Source organism: Pleurodeles waltl, chromosome 1_1 (genome assembly GCF_031143425.1).
Source record: "Pleurodeles waltl isolate 20211129_DDA chromosome 1_1, aPleWal1.hap1.20221129, whole genome shotgun sequence".
NCBI classification, from domain to species: Eukaryota; Metazoa; Chordata; class Amphibia; order Caudata; family Salamandridae; genus Pleurodeles; species Pleurodeles waltl.
The window spans coordinates 830,892,796-830,919,343 of NC_090436.1; the positions used below are offsets into that span (position 1 = coordinate 830,892,796).

At 44.5% G+C, this 26,548-nt stretch overlaps 1 protein-coding gene across 2 annotated transcripts in view; it reads right to left on the bottom strand.

The window, feature by feature from the left end:
- TRPM3 (transient receptor potential cation channel subfamily M member 3) overlaps window positions 1-26,548 on the bottom strand; it is a 1,350,903-nt gene that overhangs the window by 892,910 nt on the left and 431,445 nt on the right. For both annotated transcript variants that reach the window (XM_069228883.1, XM_069228872.1), the window contains exon 2: window positions 1,808-1,887. In XM_069228883.1, the coding sequence (XP_069084984.1) occupies window positions 1,808-1,887 (80 nt within the window). The remainder of the gene's footprint in view (window positions 1-1,807; window positions 1,888-26,548) is intronic.

The window sequence follows — 26,548 nt, forward strand, 5'->3', positions numbered from 1 at the left end:
GGGATTGCCATGCTATATATTTCATCACTTTAAGGAGCTACTTGCAGGGTAAATTGATATCGGTTTGCAAGAATGGCAAGAATGGCTTTTGAAAGTTTAGGATACTAAAAATTATACATTCCTAGAGGCATATTTATCTAATCTCTCCATTCCTTCCTTAAAATACAAATGGTGTGCCTTTTACTTTGTTATGTCTGACACTCACAATCCTCTGAGGAATGACCAGAATGATCTTTCCATGTAGTATAACACTTTAAACCTTTCATTAAAAAGAGGGGAGTGTGCTTATTGAAGATATACAATTATCCTGATACCATCGGGCATCTCCATCCGATAGCTCATTAACTGAATTACTTTAAAAGTGAAACACGTTTTTCATGAAGATGAAAAAACTCAGAGAGATTCTGGTATGGTGCCTATGTTGGCCAGTATTAGTAGCTGCTGTCAGGCTGAAGGCATTCCCAGGAGGACAAAATGTAAGGAGTAACTTCAGAGACAAAGGACAATCATTAGATGGGTCAGATGGATCTGGTGCCTGACACCGGACAGATTTTGTGGCATCCTAGGTAATTAAGGATACCCCCACCACGTTCAATCAATTTACCACAAGAGGATATCAGCTCTCTTCTTATTTACTTATTTAAAGGGGGCTCTTTGGGATTTTAGTAGGAATGCTGGGTAGCTTTGTTTACAAGGGCTGCTTCATTCCTTTATTTTAGACCTGGGGAGGTGGTAGTACCTAGGGCTTTGGGGGGTCCACAGGACCTCCCCTACTTATTTTTCTAATTTTGCACCAGAGAGGAGGTGGTACCGTGGGCACAGGGTGGGCCTGCAGCCCCCGACATACTATTGAATTAAGCTCTGGGAAGGTGGCAGTACCCAAGTCATAAACAAGCCCAGAGGGAGCCCCCGTGTGCCCCCTTCTTCATTTTTAATATGCCACTGGAACCTAGCCCACCTGTGGGCTTTCTTAAAACAAGCGTGGGAGACCATGCTTGTTTTCTTTTTATTCCTGCAGTGGATTCCCGACCCTGTCGCAAATTTGCTGCAACATTTTTGTAAAAAAGGTACTTTTTTGCCGGGGGGGAGGGCACCAGACCTAAGGGGCCAAGGTGTTCCTACCCTAGCCCCTTTTCTTATTTTTAATATTTTTTTCTAGACCTCGGCTGAAGCCGAGTCCCAAGATAGCTGCCAACACCTCCTAGTTGAAGTGTTGCAGCCACTCAGACCTCAGCACAAGATCAGGAGAGTTTGCAGAGCCTTCGCGTCCCTATATATACAAATTTGAATTCTTGGTAATATCTCAAAAACTACTGAATGGATTTACACCAAATAACAAAAAGGGTGCTTTCTGGACCAAGAGCTACCTTTCTGCCAAATTAGGTATAATTCCGTCCAGTGGTTCCGGCTGTAGACCTGTTCAAAAACCCTATGGGAATTAACCTGGGGAAAAAATGTTTTAGGACACCCCCTTTTTCTCAGCCCCTGCTTGGCCGATCACCTCAAAACTTTCCAGACAGTCGCTTATGTGAAGATTCATCAACCAGCGACAAAGATATAGGCAAGTAAACAAAATAGTTTTCTGTAGAAACTACTTCCTAATTATAAATAGAGAATCCGGGAAAATAATTAAAAGGTGTTGAAAATCATGTTTGACACTGCACATACCTTGGCCTCAAAATACGTTCATGAATTGTAAATAAAAGCCACATGTTACTGTATTGGGAACAGTCTTACATGTCTAAAAATAAGAATTTAATACATTAATAATGTAATTTAATTAAACTATTATTTAAATAGAAAATACCTATGGGGGTCTTTGGTGCTTGGTATAATGTGCACACATTCTCTCTTCGAAAAAGCTCTTTCGATCCATGATTTCTGAGCCTGAAAGAGAAAGACAAACATAGAAGAGATTAGAACAGATGAGAAAACAGATTGAAAGCCAACCACACTAGTGCGCATTTATAATTTATAGCTAAGTGAAAACGTTCACTGGCAACATGCTTTTGGGCCGAATCGTAAAACATTATTACAGGCTCTGTTACATGCCATTGGTGGCAAATATGGTATTGCTTGGTGTAAACACTTTTTACGAAGGCAGATTTGTGGAGGTTATAATGTGTGCCAAGAATATTTGTGCATATTTGGTGTTACATTTCGTTGCGGTAGTGATTGGTTTGTTTTGTACAGCAGATTCTTGCGTTTAATTGTTACTTTGCGGTTGTTGCATTATAACCTGTATTGACTGTTCTGTTATGTTTTGTCCTGATATATTTTTGTAGTGCCAGTAACAAACAACCATTTGCCAGTTAAACCAGTCAACTCAAAACGGTGGTAGAGAGTAGACCATGCTTTAAGCTAGCACCCCCAGTGCATATGCAGCTTGTCTCTATGAGCTACGGGGCATTTTCATGAAATTTCCACGCAACACACCGCAGCAAGCCACTTTACTGTGCTGTGTGAAAGTGCAGAAATGCACAATTTTTAACATTACATGGCACATTCCTGTTCTCTGCCTGCGCTGGTACGCAATGTGCTGCCTATCGCCAATGTAGGCACCCTTGCATCATGGTGCAAGGGTGTCTGCGTTGTAGACAGGATTGTTTTTGTGTAGGAAGGGATACCTTGCTGCACAAAAACAATCCTCAGTGTCATTTTCCTCTTCCTATGTGTGCTGCAGAAGGCAGCACAGGTAGAAAGAGATAAAACAATGAGAAATAAACATTTTTCTCCTTGTTACACCTTCCCCCGGGGAGGCGTAGCATTTTGAAGCATTCCCAGGTCTACCACTAATGGTAAATCTGAGAATGCGCCAAAACCTGTAGACCCTTATATCAGTGGATGACAACCCTAGAGATGTTTACTTCAATTTTCCAAATGCTCACTCTGTAAGGTTGAATAGTTGTTTTGCTACTCTATCAAACTTAGCACAGACAAAAATGAGATTTTAATTGTCTTTGACTGTAAAGCTCAGCAAGTCCCTCCTGATAATCCTTGGCACTCCCGTTCCTGAACCTCATGTACAGAAGTCAGGTTTTAGTTTGATCCAGGGATGTCATTATCCACACATGTGAAAACACTTTCTTTCTATTTTTGAAGCTGTTGCGCAAAATTCTCCCATATCTTCATTCCCAGTCCCATCGGCTAGTGGTTCAAGTACTCATTTTAAGCCATCTTGATTATTGTAACTCTCTGCTCCTGGGCTCACACAGTTTTTACACAGCTGTGGTGCACTGAAAATGTGACAGCCTACCTAGCATAATAGCATTAATCCTTCCCTCGTTCTTCTTCTCCAACCTGAAATCATTATACCCACTGCCATTTTCCAAACAGAATATTTTTGAGTCACTTGGTATGGTCTCCTGAGCATACTTGTCAGGGCCCTTTCTACATTCAGCAAAGTTTCTACCACAAATACCGATACCATTACCACATTAGCAGGTTTATCTAAGAACCATCCACATTTTTCAAAAACACCCTCCACTTGAACATTACATGTCCTGGAAAAAAGGCAGTGTAATTGAAATACATTTTAAGGCTTGGGCAAAGTAGGCACTTGGTCAGCATCCCACCTTCCTCTTAAATTGATCTTTCTCTCTCTATCTCAATTCGTCTTTCTCTAAGTCTCCTTCACTTTCTCAGTCTACCTCAACCTCTGACTATATCTGTCTCCACCTATCCCTATCTCAGCACTTGCTCCTTTTCTATGTACCTCTCTTCCTCATATCAGCTAGCGCTTGCTATATCATCTCTCTCTCCCCTATCTAAACTCTCTCCTTACAATGTGTCTACTTCTCTGCCTACCTCCTTCACCTCACCTCCCTAAACCCTCTTATTTCCTGGCTTTTTTCTCTACCTCATTCTTCTCTCTACACCCCACCTGTGTGTTTCGATCTTGCCTCACTGTATTTCTTGTCATTCATCTTCGAACGCCTCTCAGTCTCTTCTCCCTTCACCTCATCTTTATCACTCCATACCTCACCTGTCTCTACATTTCTCTCTTGCTCTATACCTCACCCCTCCCTACTTTTCTCTCACTCCTCTTGCTACCTCACCACTCTTCATCACTGCCTCTTCTAATCTGTAGGTCACACCTCACCCACTCTATCATCTCTTTCTACTCCACCATTCTCTCTCTCTCACTACCACTCCCTACTTAATCTCTCACTTCACCTCAAGATGTATTCACTACCTCGTCTCTCAACCTCTCTTGCTCTACTCCTTCCCCCTCCGCCCCACCTGTCTCTCTATTTCACCACTTTTCTCTTTCTACAACTCATTTCTTTCTACCCTTCTCCCCCTCACCCTGTTTTACTCATGCCTCATCCGTTTTATCATCTCTCTATATCTCACCTCACTCTAACTCATCACTCGTTCTCTGACTTGCAGTACGCTACACTTCTTTCACTGTCTCATTTCTATCAGTCCTCTTACTGCTCTCCTTTTCTAGCTATTTCTAACAAACATCTTCTATCTTCTCTCTAATTCAACTCTCTATATATCCCGACTCTCTCTTCCGTCGACATTGCCTTCTTGTTATCTCTAGCTCCCACTATCGCCCCTCTTTACTCTGCTATCGTAACTATCTCTCTCCTTCTCTACCTATCTAGTCCTATCTCTATCGCTCTACATCTTCATTCTGGCCACTTCACCATTCTCTCTTTACCTGATAACTCTACTCTAACTACCCCTCTATTTATTTAATTTATATCTCCCTCTTCTTCACCTTTCTTGCTATGCCACTCATTACTTCTCTCTCCTTCTCCTGTCCCATGTCCCATCCTGTCTCTCTTGCTCAGAAGTGCTGCAGTTCACTGTTTGGGCACAGACGTGTACACACAGAATAGAGACAGAACAAGACAGAGGAACAGATCGAGGAGAAAATGATCAGATGTCCCCTAAAGAATTATGAAAATCATCAGAGCAGTGCTTTCACTTTGGGTGCTACAGCAAGAGCCACTGGTGAAGTGGGATTATCTGTGTGAGTGAATATTTCTCTAAGAAAGCTAGAATTTCAAGTGCGATGTGCGTGCTAGCTCTTTAAAAGTCCACCAAGTAACCATGACCGCGCCTTTCCTACACTGGGAGGAATACACTGGCTAGACATTTAAGTCCAAATAAATAATTTTGCAAGAAAAATATTCACAAGCGCAGAAAGACGTGGCTTCATCAATGTTCATGCGAGTTTTGCTTTATCACTACTTGTCTGGCAAAGGAAAGGCAGCAGGAGCTGCAGCTGGTTTAGTGTGGCCAGACTTCTGAAAGTTAAATCTATATTTAAATATTGTTAAACAGCATGTGAGTTAACAAAAAATGTAAATAAATTCTTGCTCGTTCAAAACGGCCTCGAAAATATGTCTCACCTGGGGACCCAAAAATCCTAGTATAACTAGTACCAATAAAAAACACTCTGAAAGAAAACTGATGACATTTCTCGCCCTTAGCCACACACCCCTATGGGCAACAATTATAGAATTAGTTTTGCAACTCTTGTTCTAGCAACTTTTTGGTATGCACATTTCAATGCCTTGTATGCGTATATTGACATAGTGACTACAGATGCTGTTTACACTACCGCCCATATTTAGTAAATGGGAGCACAGTGCCTGTCAGCAGTCGCAAATCGTTGCGCGGTGAAGGGGTGGGGCGGCGCGCAGAGGGGGAGGAACAAGAAAATAACCATTAAACATTTAAAACGTTAAAATAAACATTAACAAAAATAAAAATTACATACCCCGCTGCAACGCCGTTCTTCAGGCTAAACTGCAGGCACGGGTACCCAGCCTGCCCTGCGGCCAATCCTAACGCTGCTTTCATGTGAGAGCAGCATTAGGATTCGCCGGCGTGCCCTGACTTGGCGTTCCCAGGTAGACTGGTAGCCTAGGCCTGCTGTCTCCAACCCGGCCTGAGAGAGCTCAGTGCGCATGTGTGTTTGGCCAGCCTGAGACGACCAGCAAAACACACATGCGCACTGAGGGGAGGGCAAGGCATTCCCCCTCCGTCCATGTCATCTCCCAAGGCCCCACCCCCTTTAAAATAAAATGATACTAAACATTGTTTATTATTGTGTTATTTTTAAAGGTTGACAGGCCTTTTATTCCATAGGGCATGTCCTCGAAGGGCTGGAGCCCTTGGAGGTGGTACTGAAAGCCTAGGCCCGCTCCTGATGCCTTTGTCACTTTCACCAGCTTCCCTAGGTTAACCGCATAGGCACAGGGTCACTCCAAGATAGAGAGAAAGCGATCAGAGAGGTAGAAGACTGAGAGGAGAGACAGAGAGAGACAGAATGGATGGATGGAAAGAGAGAGTGTGTGAGGAGAAGAAGGGAGTTGGGCTGGTTTGAGCATTTTTTTCCGGGGCTGCTTTCGGTTCCTTTGCACATCACTGCCTTTTCTCAGCAATGTTTTAAATCTCTGGCTTCTGCCAAGTACAAAAAACCAGCCACCATTTCGGAAAATCAGCACGAATCCCCATAAGGGAAAAAATTAAATCTTTTGATGGCATTCCAGAACTGCAGCTGAGTTGGACATCTCCCTTTATAAATTCCCCAATTGGGAAATCGAATATGTTCGGCCGTGTACAAAAAAAGAGGCAGGCCCAGGAGGGCAGTCTTCTCGGTACAATAAAGTAAATGCGGCTGGAAGGCCCCCATTACCAGGGCAGATGTAGACAGTGATATTTTTCCCTAGGGTCCCCGGACGCGGGAGATAACCCTGCGCCATCAGTCAGGATTACAGAATATCTGATCAGACGATGTCGCACGTCAGCAGTGAAGGGGACCTGTCGGGGAATCAGTCTCTGTTTGCTATCCTGAGTCACAGCTGTAAAGCAGAAGTGATGGGGGCGCTCAGCAGTGGGATTCCATTACTGTGGCAATGTTCCTATGACAATGCAATTTAACCCATGTGTTTGATGGAGTCCCGCTGAATAAAAAGCACAGAAGGCCAGGCAAGTATAGAGGGGGTGAGGGCATGGTCCAGCGCTTTTTTCTAACGTTACAGTGACGTCAGTAAAGAAACAAGTATGTTTCTAGTTTCTGCTTAGGTTTCTAGCAACATCATATCTGAACCTCTCTTTTGTTGTGGGACGGCAAGGACAGCAGTCAGTGAAAACAGACCCTATTATTGGCGGCTGGCCATCAGTATTCATCTGCACATTAGGGTCGCCAACTTTCCATTATCAATTCACATGACACTTTGTTAGGGGGCGTTTTAAGTGTGCTCTGCACCTAAAGACTGTTGGGGAGTGAGGGTGACTATGAGTCGACGTCTGCATTTTTCCCATAATATCACAATATTGGGGGAGCTTAGAAGTAGGCTTCCTGTAACACCCAGGCAGGACCACTAACAAGGTGGACAATTCATATGGGGAGGGCAGAGACCAACACTTGATGTGGTCCGGGGGTATGTTTTGGCCATGGTACCAGGAGACTTGACACGTTACCATTTTACCTAAACATGCTGTAAATAAACATTCTTTATAAGTAAAGTCAAGTCACTCAACACAGCAATATTTCCCATTGAAGGGAAGTCTCTTGGCCTCGACATCAGAATCACTGCCAAACCACTAGTGATATTGTGGAGTACTTGGAAACTGTGGAACCAAAGGACATAGGGCCTGATTTAGAGTTTGGCAGACGGTTTACTCCATCACAAACATTTTATCACACCCATCTTGTTGAAAGTGCCACAGAATATAATGCACTTGTTATAAGGTTGACGGAATATCCATCAAGTTAGTGATGGAGTAACATGTCCACCAAACTTTAGATAAGGCTCATGGTTTTTAACTCCAACATTCCATTTGGGCATTCACTTTTAGAGCGTTATCTTGTGTGTGCTAAGCTTATAAGTCTTTAGCATCATTCAAAAGACTCCTATTAAATTAATGTTTAACAAAAAACAAAAAACCTTTAGTGGGTATTATCTAGGAGCGAGAGGGGCTAGACATCACCCAGATTCATGGTTTAGTCATCGAACTGTAATAGTGTGGTAAATTTGTACGTTAACATGCAAGTAGTTCTGTGCTGTAGTAAAAAAAAAACTACTTGACTAAAATGTTTGATCTTGGGCAAATCATATTCTTGTTGTGAATCTGTGCACTAATCTGGCAATATGGGAGCACCGAATCAAGGTTAATACAAGAAATAGACACCAACTGCATATTTCTAGGACTAGCCCATCCAGCCCAGGGTTTACATTCACTCATTCATGGCTATTTACGATGGGTGCCCAACTTCCCTCCCAGCTTCTCCAAAAGCAAAGCTTTTTCTGAAACTGGTTGTGCAGTACCCCTACTGTGCCGCAGCTCCTCCCTCCCAGTCAGGCAGTAAACAAATGCTTTTTGCATACATGGACCCCTTTGCAGGTCATATAGCGCTATAAGATGAGAAAGTGACACCCTGCCAGGTAGTTCATGGTGTGCGCCAGGAGCCTTAAATTCTCCCAATGAGCCTTGATCTTGCTAGTCCTGGAAGCAGCAAAAATAGTGACATTGCACCAGCCCACTGCGGGCAATTGGACAAACCACCCAAATGCAGGACAACCCCTACTGCACATGCACATGCAGCCCTTCCGCCACTGACGAAGGCTCTATTGAAAACTATTGGCAGAATCCAATGGATCTCAGAACAATAATAGAGAATTAGGGAGCAGCATAGATAACATAACACACTCACCACGTGACAGAAAATGGTTCTTGCAATTGCAGAGACCTGGTGGTCCAATGAAGCTGATTCACTGGAAGTGTTTGGCTGTATGCAAGAGTTGTGAACTGCTGCGGACCCACCTGCGGCTGTGCAAACTCTGGAGAGCTCGCCTCCGTTTACAAAGGTGAAGCTGCATTTCTGTCATTAATACATCCGATCATGGGCTTGTGCACCTGGGACCATATCAAGAAGCAGGACGTCATGCAGGGCACAGCTGTGCACCTATAGTGATCGGATTGTCTTTTCTAATGTGCATACATTTAACGCTGAATTTATACCGAGCTAGCACTGCAGGTAGCGTAGTTGTAAACTGAGCGGTGTAATCACTGTTTCCGGGCTGTGGTGCTAGCAATGTAATTCTAAGTTAAAGAAGGCTCGTGCGAACTCACACCTTCATGATGCGACCCCTGCTCTCTTTTTTTACTATTAGCCCAGATGCACATATTGCATCTTCCTCATCTTAGTGCTCCTTCGTGCAAAACTGAGTATTAGTCAACACGCTTTTTCCATATACTCCGTTAGGCACAACTTCATAAAATATTCATCATCTGGTGAAAAAGGTAGCAGGCACACCTACATCAATCAGCAATGGGTGCACGTGCACAACTTGAGTACTGTTTAGCATCATTTTATCTACCCTCTGAAACAGAGAATGCACTCTAAAAACTGGCATCATTACTCCTGTGGTTTTTTTTGTTTTTGTTTTTGTTTTTTGACTTGAGGTTTCTTATCATGTCTAGTTATGCTTTCACCATTCATGAAAGTGTCATAATTTTCTTTAATCAAAAATCTTTTTGGACAAGTACATTACTCATTTAGGATTTTCCACCTCCCCTCATACCTTCCGTACAGATTGAAGACCGCATGCATGTCCTGGTCCGATAATATGACACAAGTGCCTGTGTCATGTTATAGAAGCGGGTGCAAAGGCAACTAACCAAACAACCCATTGTGTCGTGCCCTGATTGTACAACATCTTGTTCTGCATTGTCACTGCCCTTTGCGTGATGCAGCGTTTCAATTTTCCAAGCAGTAAGGACAGTAGAGCTCGGTTTGAACTTGGAACCTTCATAGCTAAAAAAAGTCCAACAATAAATGGTTTAGTGTGGGTGTTCAACACAGAACTATAAGGGGACCCTCAGCATCCCAACACAGAATTGATGAAAAGGCAAAACAATGCAGTTACACCGCAGACCTTTAATCATTCAAATAAAAGAGAAGAACCAGGCCAGAGGGATCTCTTAACCCTCCACAGTGATACCTTTAGGACGGTGCATGTGTAGCAGAGGAAGCATTACTGAAACAGCGAACTCAACACTGCCCCCGGGAGCACAAGGACAATTTCCGTGTTTTAGGAAGCCACGCGTGGGACTGGTAGAGTTCAACAATGCCAATGAGATGTAGCTGTCCACTGGGCTGTTTACTAACAACTTTTCCTAGGACTATTATCGAATTAAGACTTTTTCAGAACATACCTAATACTTTTCAGACAAACACTATTATCAGAACTTAATAAAATACTGAGTATATAAAAGAACGCAAAATGGTAATTTCAACTTGCTTACATGTTATATCAAGCCCCTAGCACCACCATCATGAAGTACAATTACAAAATACCTGGATTGAGGTACTATTTCATATCATTTTTAACTTACTTGTCTGACTTGATTTTTCAGCTTCAGGTATGTTAAGTAGGCTCAAAATAGCTATCACTCCATCATACAGTCCTGCTCTATATTTAGTCAACTGTACTTTACATTCTGGGACCTGTGATTTCAGCAACAAGTGCATTGTGGTTGATAAGAAAGGAATAAGGTGGAATCTAGACTACACAGTCTTAGTGATCGGTAACACCGAAATTCGGCAACGACAAAAACATTTGGCCCAACATTTATTCTTTTGCATATGAAGCACCGCTGGTTTGCGAAGCGACCATTACTCATTGTATCAACTCTAATAAGATAACAGCTGGATATGGTCACTGCTGTGTAGAATACCGCAATGCGTATACGCGCAGTGCAAAAATCCTTGTTCAGGTCAAGGTTCCCTCCTGGCAGGGCTGAGGCAGACTTTCATAATTTCGAAGTTGGTAACTTGAGCGCCACACGGCAGGGTAATAACGCCTATTAGTTATAGTGGTAGCAACTTGCAAAAATACGCAAGTAAACTCTAGCTAGATGTAATAATTGGCACTTTATACGAACCTGTGGCTTGGATGTAGCAGGCTCTTTAACCTTCCGAGCTGCCTTACCGGTACACTCCAGTACCAGCAGCAGAGGCGGTGTCAGTCAGGCGCTGTAGGGAGACACGTCCCCGTCACCCTCCTCAGAGTGAAGGCTGGATTTCCCCTCCTTACCTGTGCGAGAGATCTGTCAGTTCTCAGCAGCTCAGGCTCGCCTCTCCTGCTCTGCCGCTGGCCACTGGGCTAGTAATGAACTCGCGCTGACCGCCCACTGCTTGCCTGACCCGGGCCACGTTGAAGTTAGCAAAGGACTTGAGCCCATTAGCCACTTGGAATGCGCCGCCGCCGGGATTAGCTTCGTTAGCAGCTCTGCGGACACTCGCGGCAGCCCCCAACGCCAGCACTGGATTTGGACAGCTAATCTGACGCCAAAAGAGAAAACAAATCACTGAGTGTTTGGATTTAACTGGCACGAGCCCCGACAGGCCTCTGTCCCCACAGGAAGTAGGCATGTGAAAGCGTGATAAGGTGTACCGAGGCTCGCACTTCCACGCTGGACAGCAAAGCCTTCAAAAGAAACAGTGTGCTAATGCTGCGAGGAATCTGGACACACTGGAGATATTGTTAATCTGCAAAGAATGACGCCAGTGTGCCGCTGGAATCCGCAGGCAGTGTACGCAGGGTACAATGAAAGAACAAAGGCATTTATCCGGAGCTGGGCCCAGAGAGAGCTTGGTTCAAGTCTCAGAGAAGGCCCGTTGCCTCAGGGCACATTGGGAATGTCTCCACGTGCATCTCCCAGGTGAAGTCACCTGAACACGCTCCCTCCACGGAGGTTGCAACCGTCGCAGCTCTGACTCAACCAGAAGTAAGAGTTGACTGGCAATATGTATCCGATGACAGCTTTTGATACGGATGCTTAGATAGAATAACATCTTCCAGCACCAGATTTAGTTTTGGAACTTGCACGCAAACTTGAGTGTGTACATAATATTAGGGTCCTTAATTTGTGGGTTTAGGCTTGCCAAGTTGCCTCATGTTAGATGTGAAAAGCTTACTCAGATTCTCATAACTGTTTTTTTTCCATGACACATTTACAAGCACACATACCGCAGAGAAAAATATACATGAAGGTGTTACTGCGTTTTGCATAGGACAAATTTAGATCTTTGTGATAGAAAGGTGAAATAACCACAGTGACTGACTCACACATCTTTGCAAGAAATAATTTCCCTTGTACACTGAATATTTTGGGAGAAAATAATCTTCCAGGCAGTAATCCTTACTCCGGGTTTGTCTGGGTGTGTGAAGCCTCTGAGCACATACACTTCCAAATATGACCTATCGAACCAGCCTTTGTTTTGCAATTAATGGAACCCAAAGAGACTATTGGTGGAATTCAACATTGTCACTAAAGCGACACCCAACATACAAAGCCCATTAGAAGCATTCTTCTTTCTGCTTTAGTCAGATACAAATGTGAATTTCTTATAGTTCGGTCCAGTGTGGTTCACTCATTTAATTGAAGTTTGTGGGCCACATCTTAGACAGGATCCCACTGCTTAATAGATCATGGTTTTCTATTATTGCTTATCACACGCACCTTCACATCATACAAAACCTTCCATCTCATCTCCTAAATTCCTGCTCCAAATACAAATCTCACCATGGACTTCATAAACGTCCTTGCAACCATCAATCATTTGCACTCAAAAATTATTTTTTTAAACCTTTAATTATCACTTTCAATTTAATTAACAGTGCAGCATCAAGAAACAACACAGTTACAGTATTCAGTGTGCGCTAAGGGAACAATGCATACTGAATACAGTAGTTATAAGCACACAGAGGTTAATCATCCATTCTCAAGGCAGCAGTACTTACCAGGTAAACCCCGGCAACTGCCTCCCCCCTCAGGGTTACATGCAGCCTAGTTTTCAGCATCAGTGTCTACCCTGTTCAAGGATGCCTCATCTAGAGCATCAACTCTTTCTCCTTGGGCCCTCCACGTGTCCAAGTCATCCCTTAACTTGGCGTCTCTTCTACAATTTTTCATGTAAATTTCCTTGCTAGAGTCTACTACGCTACATATTTATGCCAGTGTTCTTCTAAAGGGATGTGTTGAACCATCCACGTGTTAACCTGCAGCAGCCCAACACTACTCCCAGCTGTAGATATTTGTATGTCATCTTGTGATCTTTAGGCCTGCTAATGTTCCCCAGCAGACAGAACTGCGTGGTGAGGGCAATGTGGTTTGTGTACGTTTTTCCACCTAGAAAGCTTGCACCTGTGGGCACCTCCACGCCATGTGAAGGAAGTCACCCCCAGAAAGCCCGCAAAGCAGACACCTGCCTGACCGAGTATGAGTCATCCGATGGAACATAAGGGTCGTCATATAGGTGTGGTGGAGGAAATTATATTGGATCGGCCTAAATCAAGCCTTGCTAGATACAGTCTTGGTAAGGGCACAGATGCGTGTCAAGTCAGTATCCTCCAGAGGAAAACCGGGATTGACTTCCCAGGTTGCCCGAACACATAATGTGCGACTCACAACATCCATCGTCATTGCTCTGTATAGCAGGGACACCAGATGATGCACTGTTCCACAGGATAACAAGGTCTCCAGAATGTCAGAGGCCACTATTGCCACAGGGAATGTAGTCCAGGTCTGCCGGGCCAGCTTGGGCAGGCTAGCATAATGTAGGGAATGTCCCTGTCTCAGTGCAAAGGCAGCCTCAGCATATCCGAACAAGATGAAGTGCTTGTTAGGGTACAAATCCCACATCGACTCACATATCTCCGTGCTATAAAAGACAGTTTTAACTCCATGTATCGAATTGGTGTGAGAATCCACACTGGAAGTTACTGGTAGAAAGGAACCCGCCAGAGAACCTCTGTCACAAGCCTTTGCCACACATATGTGGTCTGTCTGACCACAAATGTCACGGAGTTAAGTGCCCTGGAGCCTTCCATTAGCAGCTCGGGGAGCTTGGCTCAATCAACCATGCCCAATAACAGATACTCTCTGAGTTGTTGCCATCCTCCAGCTAGGGGGCAACATGCTGCATGGGAGAAGCATAGTAATGTTGCTCCATATGTGGCACCTCAAAGCTGCTTTCTTGTAGCTCCATCTTAGTGTGTCCAGGGCCACTGTGTTGCATTTTCCAGCTCAATTTAATGAGGTCAGAATGAAGTCCAGCTGCCTAAACAACCTCTAGGGCAGCAAACACAGAGTTCTGAATAGTGTATGGAAAGCATGGTAGAAGCACCATTTTAGATATCGCTATTCTGCCCATAAGTGACAGTGGCAGTGTGTTCCAGAAGTTGACCGACTAGTGCAGTGAGTCGAGCACCCTCCCCACATTGAAGCACAGTCGCTTTTCCCTAGAATGCTCTACTATAACTCAGAGGTAGCAAAAGTCCAGCTCCCACGGCAGCCCGGTGTCAGGTGGGTGCACCACTGGAACCTCCACCAACGCCACCAGGGGAAACAGTAATGATTTCCTTTATTTGATTCGCAGCCCATACACCACCCCAAATTCATCCAACAGTCTAAACAGGACCCTAAAGGACTCTGGGGAGCTTGGAGGTAAAATAGGGCTTGTCCTTGTATAGTGCTAGGATGTGTCGATTCTCACCAAGTACAATGCCCCATTCACACAGTTCCTGTTGGACCCACATTGCCAGGGGCTCCATTGAGAGAATGAATAAGAGGCACTGGGCTCGGTGTAGGGTGGTCAGATCCATCATCGGAATTGAGGCCCGAGCCCCTGACGCGTAATACCTCGGGCAGATATCCTCAGTCAAAAGTGTTGAAGGCCTTTTCCAGATCTATGGAGACCATCACTATTGCCCTCCATCTTGTGCAGCACGTGCGTCAATCTCCTAAGGGTCATCCCCATGCTACGGTCTGGGATGAAACCACATTGGTCATCTTGCACCACGCCAGTCATTAGCAGGTTTAATTGGTTGGCTAAAATCTTACATAGTATTTTGACATCCGATTTCTGAATTGATCATGGTAAGCAGCCTATATACCACCAGATCAGCCCTGCCGCCTCCCAGTTGGGTAGCAAATGCAGATTTCCCATTACTTGGTGTTAGGCAGCAGATTCTCCCTCTCTTTGGCTTCCAGAAACATCTTGAGAAGGCCCTGTATGCGGACTGCCGAAAACTCTTGATAAAATTCTACATGGGGCTTTAGAGGTGGGGCGTGTGCGCAGAGCTGTACACAGCTCCTCCATGTTAAATGCTGAGTCCAACTCCTCTGCTGCCTCTGCTCCATTCCTAAGGAGGTTCAAGCCTTCCAGGAATACTCTAGTGAAGTCACCTGAAATCAATGGACCTGCCCTGTTCACCCCTTCTAGATGACATTGAAAGCTCGAGAGGTCATCCTGCTGCCCTCTACTGTTGTCAGATGTGTTGTCATGGCTACCGAGGTCTCCCTGCATAGAATCCAGGCCAGAAGTCTGCAAAGTTTGTCATCCTCCCTGTTTAACTGCTGCCTGTACTGATTCAGTGTGTACTTGTCCAGCCCAACCCACATTTCCGCTATCCGTCAGCGCACATCCATTTCTTGTGTGTGTGTGCCTGGATCATTCAGATCCCCAGTTTGTAGGTCAGCCAGCCATGACACTGTCACCAGGAGGTCCCATTGGAGCTGGCACCTCACACCGTATGTCAGGCCCAGACACTTCCCTCACAAAACTGCTTTCACAGCTTCCCATTCCATAGTCCTACACTCTGTGGAGCCCCAGAGGAGGCTCCATGTAATCAGTCAATGCTTGAGACAGTGCTTCCTTGCTGACCTCACCTGAGAGCACCTCCGCTGGAAACTGCCACGCCGCTCTCTTTTTTTACAGCACCTCTTCCCCCAATTTTAATGTGAAGAAAATCAGGGTATGATCTGACAAGAATATGGCTAAGTGTGTGACAGACACCTACTTCATGGGTCTTACTCCCACCAGCACCCTGTCCAATCTACTCAATGTATTATGTGTCAGGGAGTGGCATGTGTATGCCTGCCATGTTGAGTGAAGTGTTCGCCGTGCATCACGATCCCTAGATTGCTCATCACCTCCCTCAGAGCATTAGTCATGTGGGGTTTAGTGCCCCCTGGCAGCTGTCTATTGAGGTCTCCGTCCATCATGCAGTTGAAATTGGCTTGCCATCCAAGGGATTTTTCCATGTCCTGACTAACCAGGTCCTGAACTCTATAAAAAAGTGTGGATTGTTTTCATTAGGGGGGATTAACATTAAGTACAGATATTGCCCTACCGTCCGGAGTGCCCTGCAGTAGTATATACCAGCCCTCTACATCAGCCTCAGCACATGTAAGAAAGAATGGTGTACCTGAGGCCACCCAAATCAGCACCCCTTGTACATAAGTAGAGTATGAGGCATGAAAGACTTGGCCCCTCCACTTCTGAGCCAGCTCCTCTGCCCCAGAATCATCTAAATGTATCTTGCGCAAGTAAGCAATACTTGTTTTGTGATGTTTGAAGGAGAGCACTCTGTACCATTTTGAGTAGGAGCCCAGCCCACAGAACTTCCACATTAATAGCTAGTAATCACCCCCATCATCGTGGCTCAGAAGCATGTTGTTCCCTCCCTTACCCCATTGCACAGTGACAGACCCTCCTAGCTGCAATAACTCAATAAACAACATTTGAAATGATACACCCCCCACCCACAGACTAACATAACAGTAAGTCCACAAATGACCCCCAATATACGTGCCAGGACCAAAATGTCACCCCACCTTATCTAAGAGGGGTATTCCCCTTCCACAGATTCCCACCTAAATATTCCTTTCAGCAAAGGTAACTGGGCCCGAGGGGGGCCCAGTCTTCATTTCACCACAATCAGCCCTGCATATCCCATGACAGAGGAAATCCCTCAAACCGCCTCTATGTAGCTCGGGCCCCCACTGACATGATCCCTACCAGGGATCCAGCATGCACCAGCCATGCCCACATGCAGCCATCAGGCATCCAGCAAGCAGCTTCTGACCCTGCACTCAAACAATACTTGCTCAAGGGATGCTACTCTCACTGGAGACTAAACTACCAAAAGGGTATTTGAGCACTTCCTCTCCTTCACCATATTTCTGCTTTTCTCCTCCCACATCAGCTTTTCCACACACAGACCTTATTTTCTTCCTCATTTTTAGACCTGGAAGCTTTTTGGTGTGTCTCCCCTGTCTTTTTGCTTTCTGGCCTCCTGTTTTTATGGTGTACTGGACTCAGTTTTTGTAGGTTTATTGCCTCTGTGCACCTTATCGCTGCTAATCAGTGCTAAAGTGCAAGTGCTCCCTATAGAAATGGTACTGTTGATTGGTTTATCCATGCTTGGTATATTTGATCTACTGCTAAGTCCCTAGTAAAGTGCACTAGAGGTGCCCACCTGCATTACTGGTTGTGCCACCCACATGAGTAGCCCTGTAAACATGGCTCAGACCTGCCACTGCAGTGTCTGTGTGTGCAGTTTTAAACTTGCCATTTGACACAGTGTACACACTTGCCAGGCCAAAACGTTCCCTTTTACTACATACAAGGCACCCCTAAGGTAGGCCCTAGGTAGCCCCAGGGGCAGGATGCAGTGTATGTTAAAGGTGGGACATGCACACATGGCTGTTACATACCCTAGCAGTGAAATACAGCCCAATTCGGTTTTCAGTGTTGCAGGGCCTATCTCTCTCATAGGTTAACATGGGGGCTGCCTTTAAATAACTTTAAAATGCAACTTCCCTTTGAGAGCAGATAGAAATATGGAGTTTAGGGTCTCTGAACTCACAATTTAAAAATCCATCTTTTAGTGAATTTGGTTTTTAGACTGTTAGTTTGAAAATTCCACTTTTAGAAATTAGGCATTTTTTTGCTTAAACCAAGTTGCTGCTTCTGCCTTAAAAGACTGCAAATGGTAAACTTTGCTGTGTATCTTGATTGAGAAAGTTCTCCAAGGGCTAGGAGAAGAGCTTGCCTCCTGTGGGAAGTCTCTGGGACACCAAAGACTTCAGTTTCCTTGACATGCAGCACTGGGAACTGTGTGTTCTGTGCTGTAAAAGAAGAAAACCCACAGCGACGCCGTCAACGAAGCAGCTGGCCTGTACCGTGACCTGCTGATGTCGCACGGAGCCGCACTGCCCCGTATTGCACCGCAACCCAGGTCTCACCAATGCTGCCATTAGATGACTTCACCAACCTGCTGCTCACACCGTGGCCTGTGGGCCCCGCACTCCAGCATCACCTGTTCACACGGCAGTCTGGGCATCCCCGCCGCCGCTCCTGCTGAATCCAGTGCCGCTGCCTGCACCATGTCCTGTTCCATCCCGCGCCGCAGCCCCGGTCCCCCGACGCCAGCTCCATTGACTCTAGTGTCATCCACAGATGTCCCTGTCAGCACCATGACCCAGGGATGCCGCATGCAACCCATCCTGATCCTCACCACCGACTTGGGCCTACTGACGACAGTGCTTCAGAAATGATGACGACGCTGCCTGCACCGTGACCTGGTGACATCGCAAGTCACACCGCCCCGCTTCACACCGCAGCCCTGGACTCACTGACACCGCTGGATGACCGTCACTGAGCTGCTGCCTGCACCGTGACCTGTGGGCATCGCATGTCGCACCAACCCGCTTCTGCGTCGCCCCGCTTTGCACTGCAGTTCCGATGCCATCCACGCCAGCGCACCTGATTTCATCAGCCCGGAGTTCGATCTGCAACACATGTGACTTCAAGGGTCCGATGACTCCTGTATCAAATCTGGAACCGCCACCGCAATGCCAGTGACCCTGCTCTCCGGAGCTCATCGCGAGGATCACAATGCCTGCAAATCTAAAGGTACTGGTTGTGGGTGTTCCCGACACCGTAGCTGGCCGGCAACACTGCGGCTGGGCTGAACTGTTGGTTTTGTTGATCACGACGCTGTGATAGCCCCACGTGGAGCTATCGATTTCAAGGAACTGTATTTTTTAGTTAAATCTTACAAAATTCATATCCTTGGCACTGTATGTTTGATTGTTATCGTTTTGGTCTTGTTTTACACAGATAAAGATTGGCTATTTTTCTAAAATTGGTGTGGTGTCCTTTTGTAGTGTTTTCACTTATTACTGTGTGTTAGGTGCAAATGCTTTACACATTGCTTCTAAGATAACCCTGACTGCTCATGGCAAGCTACCACGGGGTGAGCAGGGGTTATCTGAGCAGGTATCTCCCTATCCTGACAAGAGTGAGAGTGCCTACTTGGACAGGGTTCAAACCGATTGCCAACTAGAGACCCCATTTCTAACACTCACCTCAACTTTTCATAATTATTTCACCTTGCTCATCTCTCCACCTTCACCTCAAGATCCTTTCTATATCTCTCTCCACCCTTGTTGTACCATCACCACACACAACATCCCTTTCACCACCACATACAACTCTGTAAAATACTGGGTTACAGGTTGAGAGGGTGAAACCCTTCTCACACAGCAACAATAATCCTTGTCAGGATGAAACAACAAGCAAGCCCCAATTAACATGTGCCTAATCCTCTGGTAGCTTGGCCCAGAGCAGTCAGGCGAAACATAGATGCAAGGTGTAAAGTTTTTATGCAGCACTTCAAACAGTAATACCAAGAAAACCACACCCAAAAGGATCCTACACCAGTTTTAGAAATAATAGAGTCATTTTTCAGGTAATAAAACAAGACCAAAATGCCAAAAATCCAATTAGTAGAAACGGAACAATGCACTTTTAAAGATTTCAGTGAAAAAAATGCCAAAAAGCACAAAGTGCCAACTGTGGATATCTGGTCGCTCTGGACTGGGTAAAAGTTCAGGACAACTGCGGTGGAGCCTGGGCCAGCTACAGGGCCCAGTTAGGCTCAGTGAAAAAAAAAACATGAGGTTCTGGTTGCGAGCATTGCGAGGGTCCGCACCAAGGATGCATCACACAGTTAATGCGCTGTATCATTTCTGAAGTGCTGCAGAGCTGTAATGTGAGGTCCTGCATCATCGAGGATCCAGTTGACATGGGCTTGCAATGCAAAGTCCGGTGTTGGGGAATGCATTGCACACTCAAAGCTATGTATCGGTTCCGAGGAGCTATGAGGCTGCGATGCGAGAACATGCATTGCTCATGAGACTGCTATCAATGAGGGATGCGAGGGGCTTTGCATTAGTGGTGATTTCGATGCGGTTGATGCAGAATCCTTTCAATTGGGAGAACCTTGCAGCAGAGGTGATACTTTGGTTGTGCTCATCTTTGCTTTGCAAAGCAGAGATGTGTCATTTCTACTATGTCCACAGATAGGCTGAAAAAGCACCTTCAGGCCTATTTCCAAGGGTCCAAGACTAGGGTGGCACCACTGTACAGGGTAGGACTCACACATGGCAGAGTCCAGGTGCAGGGCTCAAAGTTGTTGGAGCCTTCTGTCCCTGGGGCTCTAGTCAGAAGGCCAGCCAACTAGCCCATGGAGTCACTTTGAGGTCCTCAACAGATGTATGTACAGTCCTCTCATCCAGGGAAAAGGGCAGCAAGCAGCAGGTCAGCATTGCAGGGCGGCAGTTCCTTCGGAGCAGCAGTCCAGCAGAGTAGCAGTTCTTTCAGCAGCACAGCAGTCCTTCCTGGCAGAGTATCCACAGGTCCAAAAGTGTAATGAAGATTAATTGTCAGAAGTCCAAAACTTATACCTGAAACCCTTCCACTGGAAGGTAGGAGAAGCTTCTAGAAATTCCCTTTGAAGACCCCAGGCATTCTCCCTTCCCTGTCTCATCTCCAGACTAAGTTCATGCAGCCCTTTGTGTGGAAGCAGGACACAGCCTATTTAAGTGTAAGTAGGGCTCTGTCTAGCTCCACCCTCCCATCCTGCCAGTAATGGCCCATCCAGGCACATCTATGCTCTCTATGGTATGAATCTGTCTAGGAGGAATACACAAAGCTCATCTGTAAAGTACACTAAGTTAAGAGATCCAGGGATAGGCTACAGACGCTAAAAGGCTAAGACAGGAAAACACCAACTTCTTAATGTAGCATTTTCATAATCATAATTTGAAATCTGGCTTTATTATACGTTAAAATTTTTCATTACAATTCCAAAGACACCTATCGTGAACTGGTTACCTGCTTCACATTGGAAATTACAGTTTAATAAGGTAACTCCAGTGCTGTCATATGGGAGACGTAGGCCTTTCAGTAGTGAAAAACAAATGTAAGAGATTTTCCACTGCCAGGACATGTACAGCTTAAAGTTACATTTCCTACTTTTTAAATACATTGCACCCTGCCCTGTGGGCAGTTTAGGGTCTATCCTAGAGGTGGCTTATATGTATTAAAAAAAACAGGTTTGAGCCTGGCAAAAGGTTTATTGTTCCAGATCAAAATGGTGGTTTAAAACTGCAGTGGCAGACCTAGGACATGTTTAAAGGGCTACTTAAGTTGGTGGCACAATACGTTCTGCAAGCCCACCTGTAGCATTTAGTTTACAGACCCTGGGCACATGTAGTGCACCTTGCTAGGGACTTACAAAGAAATTAAATATGTCAGTGGGGAACAAGTCAATATTACCATGTTTAAGGCGGGGGAACTGGTCAGCAGTGGTGAAGTGTGCAGTGTCCTAAGAAAAATGGAGATGGAAGGTAAAATAGTCTGGCGGAAGGCCACCCTAAGATTAACAGGTCTAACAACAGCCTTCTCATGAAGAGCTGCACTGACCAGGGCATTTGTATTTGTGTAAGGTAACTAAAGACCATTTATTACTCCGAATTTCTATGAGTTAAGCTACGGATAGGACAGGACTACTCAGAAACAGATTCTGCTGACTATTTATGGTTTGTGCTGTCTGAATTTTATGCATTAATCCAATGTATTTGAATGAACCTTAGGCACTTCAAGCCCATAAAAAGAGACGCTCCACTCTATACGTTTATGATAAGACCACAGCAATGAAACTTAAAGGCATCTCTTAGAGAATATTATTCATTTCCTGCGGTTTTGTCCACAGCAACCCAATTGACACCTTGTCCTTTCTCTCCGGTTTCATTTCCTTTGTTTGCATCTTGCTGCTTTAAATAAAGTGTTTGTCTCCACTCCTTTCAGAGTGCTTCTTTTTCCGACCATTTTATAACAGTCAGGAATTTGCAAATAGCTATGCTTGTAACACAAGCCTTTCAATAAAACATTTTCCCCTCGGCACATATATTGCACATATATTACGTACAGATTTAATATGAAGGAGCATTTGAGGCTGAAAAATGTGCCAGCCCGCTGAGGTGTCTCCAACTTCTCGTTGAAATTCAGTGATTACTTTAAATGAAAATAAAGTGAAGAGATTGGTTTAGTAGGATTTTTAGACCAGAAAGCGGAAAACAACCGTTTTTCTTCTATTTTAATTTTTGTACGCATCGTGAGGCCTTTATTTCAAAGCCAGAAGCCTAAAGGTAAATAAATATGAAGCAAAAAAATGCACTCTTTTGAAGCAAAACGTTTGTTTCTGTAGCACAGATGTATCCTGGTTAACCAAGAGATAGACCAGACCTAATAGAATTATAAACGTTTCCTAAGAAATATTGCATTTGGTCCAAGTATCTCCGGAGATGGCTTTACATTTTTAAAATACTTTGTTTTTCATGATGGGCCTCTGAGAATGACATTCCCTCACACGACACGATCAGCTGAACCCATCCTCTATCCAGGTGTGACTCTATTTTATTAAGAGAGAAAAATGTTATGCGATTTTAGAAACAAAACGAATTACAATGAGATTTTTACCCATCTCTGCAAGGATGAATGTGTGACCTTTGGCGCTATACAATGTAAATGTATCTAGCTTAGAAAGCCCTGAAAACCAGGGCCGCTTCGCCTTATATCTTTTCCCACAGCCCATTCATATCTCCTCTTGCGTTCCTTTAAGTGTATACATCTTATGTTCATTAATTTACCATCTTGGCCAGTATTAGGATACACTTCCAACAATGCAGTGTCTGCAGCTGTAGGGCACATGGGGCACGAAAATCCAAAAGCAACGGAAATGGGGCCAAAGGGGAGAGTAAATACAAAAGACACATGCAAGGCTGTCTGCTGATACATTTTCTATCCTAAAGTCTTTGGCAGCTCGAACCTGTGACCAGGAAATGATTTCTATAGCAGTGGAAGCCGGGCCAGCCCTATATCATGGGCTCGCTTTCCATTGCAGCATGAGTGCTTGAGCTACTGCTGTCCTACATCTGCTGAGCACCCGAGGGAAGACTGCACTGCAGTTGCAGCGCTTAGACGCGTGCCGGAAGCTTGGAATAATAGTTTGCCTTAGCATTCAAGTCTGGGTGGTGGCACTGGGTGGTTGCTGGCACAGGGTTTTGTGGTTGGCGCTTGCCCTCCGTGCTGTATTTTTCTAATGGAGCAGTGCCTGGTCATTAGGCACTGTGCCTGGGCTTTTGAAGCTGTGCCTTGGCCTCCAAAGCTGTGCCTAGGCATATGGGGTTGTGCTTATGCATGTGAGCATGTGTTTGGGCATTTGTAGATGTCTCTGGGGATATTGTGAATCTCTGGTATATTCTGGTTCTTTCTGTGCAGCTGATTGTTGCACCCTAACATATCAAGGCACCTCTCCTAGTGCAGGATGGCTGTACGCATGCCATATGATGACAGCATTCTAGTCCATCTTTTACTGGTAGGCAAATTAGACTTATCTTCTTTAGTAATTTTGGACCCTTTTATCACTCTTGAACTTCTAGTTTTATCTCGTACTCGTAATATATTTAATGTTAGTATGGGGCATCCTGTTATGCCTGCCTTTGAGCCTAAAGTAAGGTGAAATCATTTTCTATGACGTGAGTAGGTGTAGAAGGCCATCTGATCTCCCTTCCTGTGATGTCATTATGATTTTAAAAGGTGAGTGATGCCACTTCTGCTACCCTTGGTATTTAATTAAATGCATTTGAGTGACACAGATTTTGAATGTGTCAAAGATTACTATTTTTCTGTTTTGCATTTTATAGAACAGTGCTTTGAAGGTTTTATAGCGCTACCATCTAACGTGGCTCAACCCTAATTGCAAGTAACTGAGTCCTTCTTGGAGTGGTTTCGCCTATGGTTACTTCCTATGACTCCATCATGGTGACTTTGGTAACTTTGACACGAGCCTCGAACTGAATTAAACTATACAGACGAGCCGTCTCGAAACCAACAAAGTGAGACATGGAGTCCACTGGACAGTCAGGCTCCTCAAGTTCCGAGCTGCCTTCTAAGCAAGAATAATGGAGACATGACCCGGAAGTGACGTAAACACCTTCAGAAGTAGTTGCACCAGTTAAAAAAGCTCTCCTCGGGTATATTTGAGGACCTCTGTGGAGAGCTGTGCTAATTCGTGAGGACATGTTGTGAAGCTTTTAGTGCATTCAGTGAGGGGGAGGGCCTTCAAGCGTTCTCGCACTCTGTGCTCCAAAGACCGGGGGAGTGATCTGCCCACAGGATGGAAACAAATGCTGACAAGGCCACATCTCAGCGCAGACTGCTTATTATTCACATTGTTAGCCCCTGTACTGTAGTTGTTTTAGTTCACAGACTGTGGGAGATGCCGGGGGAGTACAGTGTAGAATAAACGCTGAGCTGCAGAATAGAAGTTACCAGTTGCTGGATTGTTGCACGGCTCAATAGATTGTTCTTCCAGTTACTGAACAATGTATAAAACAGTAGATGGACATTGTTTAAAACATTTTGCGTAAAATGATAACATTTTTTTCATAAGTACTTTTGATAAATGAAACTCACTAGCTCTAAGGTGAAACAGACATTTTATTGGAAACATTGTCCTAGCATCTTGAGTTTGATAAACAGGAGGTGGTGTACAGTAGATTTCCACCGACGTTTTAAAGTAAATTGTTGTTTTATGAGTCTACAAAACTGTTTGGGGGTACTCGCGGAAAGTTGCAACGGTTACCGCTGTGTAAGAATACTCACTTTTGTAAACATGTACACAAGCATAAATCTACATCCTGTACGTGTACCCTTGTGCAAAGCCTAGGAAATGGCCATTTGCACTTGATTTCTTTATTCCACAGTGAAAACATTTTTCCCATTGAAAAGCTATTGCCGTCCACCCCTACCTAACATTGTGGATGTTATCTCCCCGCTCCCACCCAGAACGCAAGTTTGCTAATGCACTTCTCACCAATTAAATATTGTGCCATGGTTTTAACACAGACGGCCTCACCACTTCCCTTTCACACGCCTTTAGAACTATGCTTGAAAGGAAAGAGATGTTAATGATCTCATACAGAAACACAGTGAAGGCAGGCACCAGTGCTTAAGTGCTTAAAGGTGGTGCAAAACAGAACTGAGTTCAGCCAAGGTCGTCATTAGGTGGAAGCAATCACCTGAGAGGGAGTCACAGCCATCCAAAAGGCGTGTGGTGGAAGACGCCCCCTGCCCACATGGCAGAAAAAAGTGTTTTATCTACAGACTGGTGGAAGGGAAACTCCATCACAAACCTAGTGGATGTCCTACCCACCTTATTATAAGGATTTTATAGCATATGACATTTGTAATACAATGAACAGGATAGCCACCAGGATAGTCACCATGTTTTGACAGTGTATGCCATCCACCACATCTAAATAAGCCCCTTAATGTCTTGGTAGATGTTTACAATATCATACACCAAAATGAGGCAAGGTCATCACCAAGGATATGAAAGGGTCTGACATTGGAGGTACAGCAGGCTGGGCACACAAAAGAACAAACAGAGAAGAGTTCCTGTGGATGTTTACTGGTCACATTTATCATAGTGGTAATGGAATTCAATTTTCAGCAGGAAGGGGAAATAGTGAGTGTTTCAATTGTGTGCTTCCTCCGAGTATCCCTTACACCACAAACTTGCTGCATGACTAGTTGCCAGATTCTCATTCCTTTGTTCGAGGGGAACCAGGAGTTAACATGTCTATCCTCTGAGGAAGCTAATGTAAGGCTGGAGGTGGGTATATGGTGTTTCACTATATTATGGGAAGATTTGTGTAACTGATGGAGTTGTGCCACTACACTACATAACTGTTACAACTTATCAGGGGTGCATTTAGTTGTTCAGTAAGAGTTTTGTTATAATAGGATTCTGATCTTTATGAACCACCCTTACATTTTGGATATTTTGGATGCAAGTGCAGCAGGGAAGCTGTTTTGTTTCCTTTAATAACCTTGTTCTCAGGATGGTCTCATGGACGAAGATGCTTAGAGATCAAAACGTTGACACACTTCCCATCGTTCTTAGAAATTTCTTTGAAAAAGTGACTCTTTGTTCTGTGAATTCAACATACAACCTGTAAAATTTCAGAAAGTGGGTATTCAGTATATTGAAATATGTAGGAAAACATGGTAAGTCGAACCTGACATTGTTGATGTACTTGAAAATTCTTTACTTCCTAACCCCTTTGATCTCTGTACTTGTTTTTTTGTCACACTTTTGGTATTCAGAGATTGAATGCTGAACTTTGTTTCAAATATAATTGACTTGACTATTAATACCTGCAGTCTTGATTTGTTCTATTTGGTCAATGATTTTGTATATTTACTAGTGATTTCAATTTAGATGGCAGTAAATTGCATCATTGATCATTTGAAATATATTGAAACGTTATTATAATCAATCCCTTGTCCCTTGTCCCTTGTCCCTTTTATCCC